Below are 13,970 nucleotides of genomic sequence, written 5' to 3'. Positions count from 1 at the left end.
TTAGTTTCAAAAGCTAGTTTGGGTTCAAGTCAAACTTATAAATTTGCTGATAAAAACGCAACTTTTTTTTATTTTCCCCCAGACGCTTAAGTTTTAGTCAGATAAGTAGGTTGTGATGGATAGGTTTCTGTTTAACACTGATAGCCTCAAAATCATGTTAGTGATTTCCGGAAAAAAATCACGGTCCTTACGGTCAGAAACTCTGGCACAGAGTGGTTTATTTACATGTACTTAGTGAATCAGATATGTGGGACCTTGTAAAAACTGACAATTGATTCAGAAATGAAATTTATGTCCAAAATGTAGGGTTCAGATTACATTTTTCAATAGTAACTGTAAACAGCGAATGATTGAGTATAAAGTTGTGCTAATTCTCTCCTACTAAATCCATTTCCACCAGGATTGCCTGTATATTTCACTAGCTTATAATTTCACCTTCAGATATAGACGAATGTGAGAAGAACATGACAGTTTGCCCTGCAGCCTCATCCCAGTGCATCAATACGGAAGGTGGCTATGTCTGCAGGTGCTTAGAAGGCTACCAAGAAGATGGAATTCACTGTCTCGGTAAGAGAGCGGTAGGCAGGGGAGGGCAGAGTCAGGCCTCAGGGAATCATGAAGCACTGTGGGTGCCATGGGCCAAGAGAAGACAAGGTATAATTGGTGTTTGTACACATGTCAAGACTAAAAGAGAAGTTGTGTGACCTGTTCAAACTATTTCAGTTCTTGGTAAATACCCAAATTTGTGCCTCTGTACTATGACTGATCAATCAATTTGACAGCGATTGGTTTGGTGTTTTGTGTTGGCTTGTGCTATGACTGCGCTAGTCAGCTTCAAGATGTGCAGGGGCTCCTTAGCCCTCTGCCTTGCTAATTCTCTGGGGTTTGAGTGACAATAGTGCCTCATCAACACTCCATATCTGGAGCCATCACGGGGGAGAGGGAGGGGGAATTGGTCAGCATTTTCTTTATCTTTGAACTTGGCGACAGACCAAACTGTGGTGAACTGCAGAGCTGGTGTAGGTTTGCTGGATATCATTGCTGTGTGCAAAAAGGGAAGGGGGTGTCTTTCTGTGTCAGGGCTCATCTGGTAAAAAAAAAAAAAAGTTTTTTTTTTTTTTTTTTTTCTGGTAGCTCTTGATAAATTGAATAGATGGAAGATTCAAGCTACTGGCATTTGGATGCAAATAAAGAATGATTAAAACCTCTTTCATCATCACCATCCCCTGCCAAGGTCTGGGTGTGGCTTCTTGAGTCAGGAGTTCACTTTGTGGATGTCTTGTACCTGTCCAGGTGTCAGTAGTACAGCATCGCCAGACAAGTGAAGACCTGTGTGCTGTCATCCGAGGCTCAGTGAAGTGGTTACCTGAAGTTTTGCAGGAGTTTTCAATTTCTCTTTTAGTATTCGGTTTTCTTTTTTTTGGAAAACATAAAAATCCTTTCCCAGTGATGGGCAGGTCCCTCAATAAGAAACAAAAGTGGCACTGCTTTCTCCCACATGTTAAGGTTAAAGCTGAAATATCAGTCTTAACTACCAATTTTCTGGATTTGGTTGGTTTGAATCAGCCTTTATCAGATTAGTTTTTTGGAGTCCACAGATATCTGTAATTCTCTTGTAAACTTATACTGGGCTGTCAGGAAAATGTCATGGATCTCATTAAGCAGGCTCACAGATAATTTAGACAAACAGGCTTTATGTTTTATTTGCTTTGAAGAGAAAGGAAGGGATGCTTTCTTGGACGTTCAAAGTCTTTAGACTCTGGATTCTAACTCTTACTAACCCACCTCCTTCCTGTAGTGAACAAGGAACACGGTGTCATGAACCTGCCTGCCTGCCTGGCTGCCTGGTGTCCTCAGGGCCCCATGGAAGCAGAGGGCTTGTTCCTGCTTGCTTGCTTGCTCCTGTGGGTGAGCTCTTGCTGTCTCTGATAGTTCAATGAGATTGTAATAGGAAATCAGTTAAAAAAAAAAAAAGTCAATTTGGGCCGTTCACAGTAACAATTTGGTGCAACAAGTATTAAATTGACCCCTATCAGGTTTGAAACAACTATATCTAATAATATAGTACAAATATATCTAATAATACCTAATAGTATTAGAAACTGTGAGGAATGGCAAGATGATGCAGTCTTTGTTTGCAAGAAACATATGATTTAAAAGAAATGCAGCTGTTATAAATGGTGAAGACGGTCACTCATCATAAGAGAAGTAAAAACCACAACTGAAGTTCAGAACATGGAGATACCATATCTGGTAATAGAGGAAGTGCCATTTAAGGTGGACCTTGGGGGATGAGTGAATTTTCTTTAGGCAGAAATGTGAAGGGATAGAGAGCACTCCAGGCATAAACAAATCACGGGTCTTATTTGAAGTGTAGAGAGAGCCCACTGGGTGCTAAGTGTAGGTTATAAGTGAGGAAGTAACTAAAACTGAGGCTGGTAGGGTGGGTTGGGTTAGTTTGTGGAAGACCAGAAACCGAGGGTGAGTCCTTGGGGTTCTAATTCTCTAGGTCACTGGTGTCCAATAGAAACATAATGTGAGTCACATATGTAATTTTCATTTTCTACTAGCCATATTACAAAAGAAAAAATAAACAGATGAAATTAATTTTAATGATATTTTTTATCTACTCTAGTATATATATAAAAACATTTTAATATGTAATCAATATAAAAAATTATTAGTGAGGTATTTCACATTCTTTTTATTTTGGTACTGTATTAGTTTCCTAGGACTGCTGTAGCCAATAACCACAAGCTAGGTAGCTTTAAACAACAGATATTTATTCTCTCACAATTCTGGAGGCCAGAAGTCCAAAATCAAGGTGTCATAGGGAATACTTGCTCTGAAGGCTCAAAGCCTTTGTTTCCTCTTCCTGGCTTCTGGTGGCTCCCAGTAATCTTTGGTGTTCTTGGCTTGTGGTTACATCACTCCAGTCTCTGCCTCTGTTGTCAATGGCCTTCTTCCTTGTGTCTGTGTGCTCGCTCTTCTTCTTATAAGAACATGAGTCATTGGATTTAGGGCCCCCCAATCCAACATGACCTCGTTTTAACTTGATTATATCTGCAAAGGCCCTATTTTCAAATAAGATCACAACCACAGGTCCTGGGATTTAGGATCTGAATATATCTTTTGGGGAGACACAATTCAATCCAGTATAGGTACTAAGTCTTCAAAATCTGCAGTGTGTTTTATTCTTATAAACCAAAAAAACAAACCCATTGCCATTGAGTCGATTCCAATTCATAGCGACCTTGTAGGACAGAGTAGAACTGCCCCATACAGTTTCCAAGGAGCGCCTGGCAGATTTGAACCACCAACCCTTTGGTTAACAGCCATAGCACTTAGCCACTGTGCCACGAGGGTTTCCTTTATTCTTATAGCACATCTCATTTCAGATCATGATGTATTTCAGATGCTCAGTAGTCAGATACGGGTTGCAGCTATTGTATTGGAGAACACAGCTTTAGGCAAAGGGAAGTCACTGAAGTGTTGGAGTGAAGTGGTGCAATGATGGGAAATGTGGTTTAGAAAGATGAATCTGGTAGTGGTGTTTAGGAGCAGAGTATGGGAGAGATGGGATGTGGGGAATCTAGTAGGCTGCTTTTCTAGTAGTAATGTAATTAATTGAGAAGTAAGGATCTAAATGTTATGGTGGTGGTAGTTGAGAAAGGAAAAGGTAGATAGTTGGGAATGAATGGGATGATGTAGTTTTTATTTGTGAAAAAACAAATGTGTTTCATTTGACATACATGTATGTCAATGGATGAATGCCTTTTGCAAAATTAAGTATGAATCTTTAGGATCTGAACTTCTAAATGTCTGTCTAGAGATAGTTTACCAATTTTAAACTTTCCCCACTTAGCTGTTCATGTTGGGAAACCTTCATTCTTTGTAAGCAGTAGGAACACATCCAGCCTTAAGTAAGAAGCTTAGAACGCCTGAGTGGGCGTATAGCCGAGGCACCTAAGTCATCTCTCGCTCTAACATTCACAATCGTATTTATTTTTTTAAATTCAGATAAATACCTAAGTAATAAAATGTTAGCCATTTCCACAATTGTCACAAGTACAGTTCAGTGACATTAAATATGGCCATCATGTTGTTCCACCACCAGTAACCATTCCCCAATTTTTCCATCGCTCTTCACAGAAGCTCAATATCCATTAAGCATTGCCTGTCTTTCCCCATCATGATCATATTTTTAAGCCTAAAAATGTAGAGGGCTCTGAGAACATGGAGTATGACAAAAGTTGAAGATGCTCCCCTTCCAGAATGTTGGGTTTTCCAAACGTATAACCCTCTTCCTCCTTTGCATCCCACTCTTCTCTCCCCTGCACCCACTTTTCTGACAGATATTGATGAGTATCAACTAGGCATGCACACCTGTGGAGAGTGTGCCATCTGTACAAACACAGAGGGAAACTCCACCTGCATGTGCCTTGGCAGCCTGTCTGAACCTGGATGAACTTGCCCTGGCAGATTGCTGGGTGGTCTGAATAAGAGGGGAGGGGCTTGGTTCAGAAAAAATCTCTTCCCCAGTGTATTTGCATTAGAGAGTCTAGAAATTATTCCACTCAAACAGGCTGGAGAGTTGACTTTCCTGATTGGTTGGTGTGGGGCTTGAGGATTTGAAATGGCCCAAGTTGTCTTAATTTCATACCATCTGGAATAAATCCTTTTTTATTACTCACAACTCAGCAAAGGTGGGAACACAGGTGGTTCTCTTTAACTCTCAACTAAGCTCCTGATTTGTAATGTTGATTTCTAGGACTGCTGGAAAAACTTTGCAGGGCTAGGGAGTTCCATGAGGGTGTCTGGACTCCCAGTATTTTGAATCGCTTTCAAGGATTTTAACACATTACTTGAAAAATACACCATTTCTTTATCTAAATTAGAACTCCAGCTGTCTTGTCTTTCTTTGTAAATGTTCCTAATGGCTTCCTGCTTCCTAAACCTTCTGCCCATGTTGCAGTGTCTTCTCACGATCAGCCTCAGACCCCGAAACAGGATCGATGGTCCTTTCCGCATCACCTTACTGCCAGCCACTTGCCTCTGTCAGTTCTGTGATCAGAAAACGCCCTAAGGAAGGAAAGCTCCACACTTGCTTGGGTCTCTGCTTTTGTTGTTGTTGTTGACTTCTGTTTAGTTGGCCCCCAACTCACGGCAACCCTATGTGTTACAGAGTAGAACTACTTATGGGGTTTCCTTGGCCATAACCTTTACAGAAGCAGATCACCAGGCCTATCTTCTGCAGACCTACAGGGCGGATTCAAACCTCCAACCTTTAGGTTAGCAACTGATGGAAAACTCCTTGCGCTACCCAGGCTCCTCCTCTATTTTTTAGCGATCTATTTAGCTCCAATAATTTGTTCTTCTTAAAGGTACTGAATGCTGTTACTATTCAGATAGCTACATATTCTAATGTTTTTCTTTTAAGGAGCAGCGAACCACTCGGTTAATGGGACTTTATCATGTTGGCATGCCCTTTTGTTACGATATTTCCTTCCTGTCAAAGTTGCTACAGTCTTTTCTTTGGAGTTTTTCCTGAAAGTTAATTTTTAGAAGAAAGCATTGTGTGAGGGGCATTTTTGAGATTCCTAGGAGCCCTGGTGGCACAGCGATTAAGCGCTACGGCTGTTAACGAAAAGGTCAGCGGTTCAAATCCACCAGCTGCTCCTTGGAAACCCTATGGGGTAGTTCTACTTCTCCCTATAGGGCTGCTATGAGTCGGAAACGACTCGACAGCAATGAGTTTGGGTTTGTTTTTGTAGGATATTGGAGGTAATGGACTGTGCACTGGTGGGTAGTTTTTAAGCCACAAAGATACACTGATTGTTTAGTGAGACATTGTTAAAGCTAGCTGTTGTTTTCCATGGTTAGTGTGTGTTTGTGGATGACAGATTTGCTTTTACAATGGATTAACGACTTTATGTGGTGACACAGGATTGACCATGCTCTTAATTGCCTCCAATGTGCTTTGTATCTAATAAAACTGAACCTAAAGAGAAAAGTGCTGGCTCCAATGAAGATGACACAAGGTCTAGTGAGGGAAGTGTCTTAGTCATCCAGGGCTACTATAACAGAAATACCACAAGTGGCTGGCTTTAACAAACAGATTTATTTTCTCACAGTCTAGTAGACCAGAAGTCCAAATTCAGGGCATCAGCTCTAGGGGAAGGCTTTCTCTCTCTGTTGGCTCTGGAGGAAGGCCCTTCTCATCAATCTTCCCCTGGACTAGGAGCTTCTCTATGCAGGAACCCCAGGTCTAAAGAACATGTTCTGCTCCCAGTGATTCTTTCTTGGTGGTATGAGGTCCCCGGCTCTCTGCTCCCTTCTCTTTCCTTTTGTCTCTTATAAGATAAAAGGAGGTGCAGGCCACACTCCAGGGAAACTCCCTTTACACTGGATCAGGAATGTGGCCTGAGCAAGAGTGTTACATCCCACCCTAATCCTCTTTAATCACAGGCAGAGATTATAGTTTATAACACATAGGAAAATCACAAAATGGAGGACAGCCACACATGGCCTAACCAAGTTAACACATATTTTGGGGGGATACGATTCAATCCATTATAGGAAGTGAAACTATTGTTGCTCCTGGTGGTTCTACTGTCACCAAAAAACACTATTTCACAAACTGTTCATAGAAACTAGTTCTTCATATTGATATGCCCCGAAAAGCCCTAATCACTTCAGAAAATGAAAGCACTCTCTTTGATTCTTCTAGACACAGCCCCACCCTCTCGTCTCAGGGAAGATGACCTCCATGCTGCCAGACATATCTACCCTGGATGTCCCCCGTCGCACGATGGTTACTGCCTCAATGATGGTCTGTGCATGTATATTGAACAAGTAGACCAGTACGCATGCAAGTAAGTTAAAACTGTCTTTCAGATACGACATTGAAGTCCATCCCTTTTAGCTAATGTGTAAAGTTTATATTGAGGAGATTTCTACAAATAGATTTTTCCTTAGGGAACAAACATATAAATATACACATATAAACTGTGTGTGTGTGTGTGTGTGTGTGCACAGGAGTGTGCACCCATGAGTGAGTGTGGTTCTACTGCACCCTCCCCCATCTTCCTCTTCCAAGGGCCAGTGGTGAATGTAAATCTAAGGAATTAGCAACTTTCCCTTTTACTTAAATAACCTGATGTTGCTATAAGTATGTTGTTGTTAGCTGCCATGGAGTTGTCCTCTGACTCATGGCAACTCTGTGCACAATAAAACGAAATGCTGCCTGGTCCTGCGCCATCTCCATGGTTCGTTGCGGATTGGACTGTTGTGATTCATAAATAAGGTTTTCACTGGCTGATCTTTTCAGAAGTAGATCACTAGGCCTTTCTCCTAGTCCATCTTGGTCTGGAAGTTGTGCTGAAACTTGTTCAGCATCGCAGCCACACACAAGCCTCCACTGACGGGTGGGTGGTAGCTGTGCTTGAGGTGCAGTGGCCAGGAATCGAAGCCAGGGCTCTCACAAGAAGGCGGGAATTCTACCACTGAACCACCACTGGCCCCTTTACTATAAGTATAGTCTGGAGACTAAACTTATTCTGGTTGAGAAGCTTAGATTTGTGAGAGCATTTCTTAAAAATCTTCATTTATTTTCTGCCAAATATATGTAGCATCCACAATGTATTTCTGGATTTACAAAAGTGTTGTACATATTCATTGAGTCCCTGGGTGGTGTAAATGGTTAAACACTGACCTACTAACCAAAAGGTTGGTGGTTTGAACCTACCCAATGGCACCTCGGAAGAAATCCCTGGCCGTCTGCTTCCAAAAGATCACAGCCATGAAAACTGTGGAGCACAGTTCTACTCTGAAATACATGGCGTCGCCATGAGTCTGAATCTACTCGACAGCGACTGGTTGGTTAGTTAGTTGTACATACACACAACTGGACTTATTGCCTCTAATTTTCAAAACAGAAAATTTTTTTTTCCCTTCACTTCCAAATAGTTGATTTTTACCTCTTTGCTGTTTGGTAACAATTGTTGGATGTGGCAACTTTTTGTTTTTACTCCCTCCTCTCAGCCCTCCATGATGGCTTCACAGTGAGCAAAGTGTCAACCTGAAAATTGGATTTGAGGAAGGCCTAAAACCATGGAGGTACTTCCTCTGTGCTCATTCAGGAAACTGTTCTTGGACTCTTTAATAAAACACACACTCACCATATCTCGTTCTACATCAAATTTTACTTTTAATTAATTTCATATTTTCGAAGCACTGTGAGGGAACTGCTGATGCTGAAGAATATATAAGTCTCCCATGGCTAGACTCTTGACTGATTGATCTTTTTCTCTATACCTGAGGAAGGAGTGATAAAATATTCTGATCTTCTCAAATAGATGTTATAAGCTTAAAGGCTTTTATTATTTTATCAATAATAATAAACCAAAGAGCATAATCTAAATTATTAGAAGAATAAGTTATATTCTCTGGCAAAGTGTGTGACCTTGCATTATAAATCATGTCAGCCTGACAGAAATAATGAGAAATGCTCATGAATATTAGTCAAAATGACTCAGGTCTAATAGAATTCTGCTCTTACGTTCATATTCACATGCCTTAATTGTTTAAACAGATATAAATCCAGTACTTAAAATAGGTTACTTTGATTTTAATATTGAGAAACAAGTCATTTTTAAGCTTTTCATTGTTTCTTATTATTCCAAATAAGCAGATTATTAAAAGAAAAGCCCTTGTTTATTAGGTCATGGTTTGTTTTTCTCTATGACACTTTAAGTTTGGATTATAAAAGACGTTATATAATATAATCGGTATTGAAGGGTTAGGCACTGTATTTAGTACAGTACTTTCGTTTGGAACTGATAGCATCAATTCACTAAATGATTGATGAACTCATTAGAACACTGCTTTTCTTTCTGTCATTAAATCCTAATGAAAATATCTGATTTCCCTGATAATGTTTTATACATGAGTTGCTACAGGCTCACAATTATACTGGAGATAACATTCAAATTTAAGGACTTGTAATCAAAAGCAATATTTAAAGTATCACCAGAGTTCACAGTAATCAGGATCATAGCTTTATTTTGAAATTCTATGCTTCATAAAAGCGTGGTTCAGTTCTAGAATTCAACCCTTTCCTCCCCCTGCCCTGTTGAACTCATCTTATGTTTTTTTAATTCCATAATAACAAATCTCTAGAGAATGTTTACTAGTCCAACTTTTATTAAAAACACTTCATAGACATCACTCCGCACAAAGTGTTCTTAATGCTGTGAGTAGGCTTGTAAAGGTCTGGCTCTTCCTTCCTTGCTTGGAGACAGTGAAAGTTCCCGCACAGACACATGGGACCCTAGGCTGTCCTCGAGCAATGCAGAGGAAGTGAGAACAAGTCTTTTTGCCCAAGATGTTCCTCAAAGTTTTCCTGGTCTGGAGATTTTCAGAAGGCTCCAAACCTTGTGTGCTCAGAGGAGTTCCTTGTATATTCTTATTTGGCTTTGAACCAACACACACACTTTGGACAAGTCTTTAAACCAAGATCCCCCAAACCAACCAAAAGCAAAACACAGCCTGTTGAGTGGATTCCAACTATCGATGACTTCATGTGTTAAAGAGTAGAACCGAGCTCCGTAGGGTTTTCTTGGTTGTAATATTTATGAAAGCAGATTGCCAGATCTTTCTTCCATGGTGCTGCTGGATGGATTCGAACTACCAAGAAAACCTTGTGGCATAATTCTACTCTGTAACACATGGTGTTGCCATGAGTCTGAATTGACCCGAAAGAAACGGGTTTGGCTTTGGTTTTGGATGATTCGCTAGCTTTGTGACCTTGTACCAGTTATTTAGCACCATTGAGCTTCAGTTTCCTCATCTGTAAAATAGTACTATGTTATTGGAAGTAATATGATTAAAAGTGCTTTATGCAATGTCAGACACATAAGGTGCTTAACAAATGCTAGTTCCTTTCCCCTTCTCCCTCTGAAAGTGACTTGCCAAGCTCCTATAACCAGCTAAAGGTAGAACCGGAACAAGAATCTACATCTTCTTGAGCTTGGTCTAATGCTTGTTCTATGCTGCCTCTTCCCAACATGGGGACTGGTATCGATTTTCTGTGTATTCCTTCGTCTTTCTGGAGTAAGGTGGGAAACATGGACAGATAGTTAATTGATCCAGGGGCAAGGGCAAGGAATTCGTAAGTGAGTGTCATGAAATATTTAATAGGATATTTTTAAAGTTGATGCTCTTGGGAAGAATAATAGAATACAGTCCTTTGCTTTTATTTCTACCAGAGATCCTTATAATTTCTGGAAGCATGTATTTCCAGTAGATGGCAGCATTGTTTCATTTACTTTAAAGGTTCGCCATATATGTTGGTTGCTGGTAATTCTAGTAATAATTTCTCTAATGGAACAGCAGAGTGTTTATGGGTGCATATTCTTTTTTTCCTCCATATAGGTTTTTTTTTTTTTCCTCTCTCCTTAAAGAAAATAGGTAAATGCTTGCATGTCAACACTGAGACCTATTCTTTTGGGCTAATAGTGATTTTTTAAAAAGGGAAAACTAAGTTTCCTCAGCATATTAGGTTGTGCTTGCTGTTCAGAGCCTGTGCACATTTTTTTATAGCCTAGTCTCAAGTGGGGAGACCCTCCGTTTAAGTTCTTCTAGCCTTTGACCTATACTCATTGCAATCTGGCCAAACGTTTATTTCAAAACCTCTCTTGGCTCTTAGGGCAGAGTTGCTTGGTTGTTGGTCTTAAAAGGTGGCATCTCAGAATTTTAGACTAACAGAAATTGACCTTTAATCAAGTCCTGAATGCCTCAAAGAGGCAATATGCAATAATCTCCCATCAGTCCCAGGGCAGACAGACCAAAGGGGGAAGTCCCTGCTGCATTAACTTGTAAATCCTAATGCTTTCAGCTGACCCCTGATGGATTTTCCATATGCTTCCGAAGAGCCGAGTGTGGAAAAGCAGAGGTTGAGCGATGGCCAGATATCGAGTCTGAAATATACAAGTGTTTTGGGCCGAGGGTTACTGATAACCTCTGTGTGTTGTCACAGATGTATCGTTGGCTTCATCGGGGATCGATGTCAGCACCGAGAATTGAGATGGTGGAAACTGCGCCACGCTGGGCACGGGCAGCAACGGAACATTGCTGTGGTGGCTGTCTGCGTGGTTGGGCTTGTCCTGCTTCTCCTCCTGGCACTGTGGGGGACTCGCTATTACAGGTGACCCTTTGCTTTCCATTGGTGCTTTAAGCCCCTTCCTAACCCCTCCCAGAGAAATGCCTGCCTCCTTGAGACGAATTTCTTTTACAGATTTGCTACATTAAAGATATGAAATTATAGTTTAAAAAAATAACTAACTGAAAAATAAAGGCCATTGCACTAAAACATCAGTGATTTCACTTTTCCATGTTCCGTCCTGGCTCTTGTCCATATACATCACAGTTTATGTGGGTTTTTTTTTTTTGTATTCTACTTTTTTCTTTTAGCATTACATGCTTTTCCCCTCAGAGCCTGCATGACTATAGTTTATTATGACGGTCTAAGGTCCCTGGGGGAAGCTCTGGTGGTGTTGTGGTTAAGAGCTACAGCGTAAAAGGTCGGCAGTTCAAATTCACCAGGTGCTCCTTGGAAACCCTATGGGGCAGTTCTAGTCTGTCCTATAGGGTCGCTATGAGTTGGAATCAACTCAACAGCACTGGGTTTGGGTTTAATTTTCCTAGGGGGTGCAAACAGTTTGAGCTCCGTTATTAACTGAAAGATTGGCAGTTTGCATCCACCCAGCAGTGCTGCAGAAGAAAGGCCTGGTGATCTAATTACATAAGATTAAAAACAAGACAAAACACCCAGTTGCTGTCAGGGTGGTTCTGATTCATGGCAACCCCATATGTGCAGAATAAAACTATACTTTATAGGGTTTTCAAGACTATGACCTTTTGGATCTCCAGGCAGTTCCTCAGAGTTGCCTCTGGGTGGATTTGAACAGCTCACAGTCAAGCTTAACCATTTGCGCTATCCGGGTATTCCCTCATAAGATTACAGATATTGAAGACCCTGTGGAACGCAGGCCCACTCTAAAACACGTGGGGTTGCCGTGAGTTGCAATTTACTTGATGAAAACAGGTTTTTTTTTTTTTTTTTTACTTTATGATGATGGGTTTGTTTTGTAATTTTTTTTTTCCATTAAGTTGATTTCCCATGAAGTATTAAGTTTTGTTAAAGAATATCAGTAGTTTCCCTAACTTGGAAGGAAGTTTCTGGCTCTTAGATTTTTGTGTTTTTGATCATTTCACATTAAAAGTAAAAAGCTGTGGAACAAGGAGATACACATCTAATGACTTCTAGATAACAGTACATTAGGGTGCAGGGGTAGGCGTCATGTCATTTGCTCATTTTCCATTTTGTTAAAAAGTAAAACAGCATCCCCTACTATCATCAACATTTCAAAGCAATGATATATTGCTATCATTTACGCTGCACAAAATCAGTGTGCTGAAACTTTTGGATTGAAGGGGACTTGAATTATCTAGTTCAATCTCATTATTTCCTAGGTGAAAGCCTAAGATTCGCTTAAATAATAGGCCTCAATCCTCTGGGAATGCACGGGATGGACATCAGCAGACCCGACCAAAGCTTCCAGCTTTACACAACCACTCAGAGGGCAACCATCTTGTATTCTGGCGAATCCCGTTTATTAGCTGGGAAGCACTTGTCTGAGACTTTCCTGCACTCTAGTGTAGTGGTTAAGAGCATGGGCCCCAGACTGAGACTACACAGATTTAAATCCCAGTTCATGCTGAAGTAACTTTTGGCATATTACTTAACCCCTGTGTTCATTAATTTTTTTTTTTCTTGCCATAAAATGAGGATAAGGATAGTACTTATCTTAAGGGTTATTTTAAAGAACCACAGACTGTCTGTCAATTTGTTGTACTGTGGTGACTTGCATGATGCTGTGTTGCTGGAAACTATGCCACCAGTATTTGAAATACCAGCAGGTTCACTCATGGTGGACAAGTTTCAGTGGTGCTTCCAGACTAAGACAGACTAGGAAGAAAGGCCTGGCAATGTATTTCTGAAAATTAGTCATTGAAAATCCTATGGGTCGCAACAGAATAGTGTCCAATACAGTGCTAAGGATGAGCCCCTAGGTTGTAAGGCACCCAAAATACATAGTGGTTACAGCAATGGACTCAAGCATACAAACATTATGGAGATGGTGTAGAACCAGGCAACATTTTGTCCTGTTGCGTTACCATGGAGTTACCATGAGTCAGAGCTGACTTGATGGCAACTAACAACAATAAAGAACTTAGTGTACATCTGGCATACTGTCTTAGTTATCTAGTGCTGTTATAACAGAAATACCACAAGTGGATGGCTTTAACAAGCAGAAATTTGTTTTCTCATCGTTTGTTATTGTTGTTTGGTGCCGTTCAGTTGATTCAGACTCATAGTGACCCTACAGGACAGAGTAGAACTGCCCCATAGGGTTTCCAAGGAGTGGCTGGTGGATTTGAACTGCCAACCTTTGGGTTAGCAGTGGAGCTCTTAATCACTATGCCACCAGGGCTTACGGTCTAGGAGGCTTGAAATCAGAATTCAGGGTGACAGCTCTAGGGGAAGGCTTTCTCTCTCTGTCAGCTCTGCAGGAAGGCTCTTGTGTCTTCAGCTTCTGCTTCCTGGTTCCTTGGAGATCTCCTTGTGTCTTTGCACGTAGTCTTACCACATCCAAAAGAGACTGACTCAAGTCATGCCCTACATGAATCCTGCTTCATTAACATAACGAAGATGACCCATTTACAAATGGGATTAAAACCATTGGCATAGAGGTTAGAATTTACAACACATATTTTGGGGGGACACAATTCAATCTATAACACATATAAACAAACAAACAAAAAAACTCATTGCTGTTGAGTCAATTCCAACTCATACCGACCTTATAGAACAGAGAAGAACTGCCCCGTAGGGCTTCCAAGGAGTG

General features: G+C 40.8%; 1 protein-coding gene across 1 annotated transcript in view; it reads left to right on the top strand.

Annotated features, from left to right (window-relative positions):
• EGF (epidermal growth factor) overlaps positions 1–13,970 on the top strand; it is a 142,064-nt gene that overhangs the window by 113,264 nt on the left and 14,830 nt on the right. The window contains exons 18-20 of the mRNA XM_049885522.1: positions 442–567; positions 6,731–6,875; positions 11,039–11,206. Of these exons, the coding sequence (XP_049741479.1) occupies positions 442–567; positions 6,731–6,875; positions 11,039–11,206 (439 nt within the window). The remainder of the gene's footprint in view (positions 1–441; positions 568–6,730; positions 6,876–11,038; positions 11,207–13,970) is intronic.

The sequence above is a fragment of the Elephas maximus genome, chromosome 5 (assembly GCF_024166365.1).
Source record: "Elephas maximus indicus isolate mEleMax1 chromosome 5, mEleMax1 primary haplotype, whole genome shotgun sequence".
Taxonomy (NCBI): domain Eukaryota; kingdom Metazoa; phylum Chordata; class Mammalia; order Proboscidea; family Elephantidae; genus Elephas; species Elephas maximus.
Note: the sequence above shows the minus strand (reverse complement) of the source record. Positions and strands in the feature narration are given on the sequence as shown.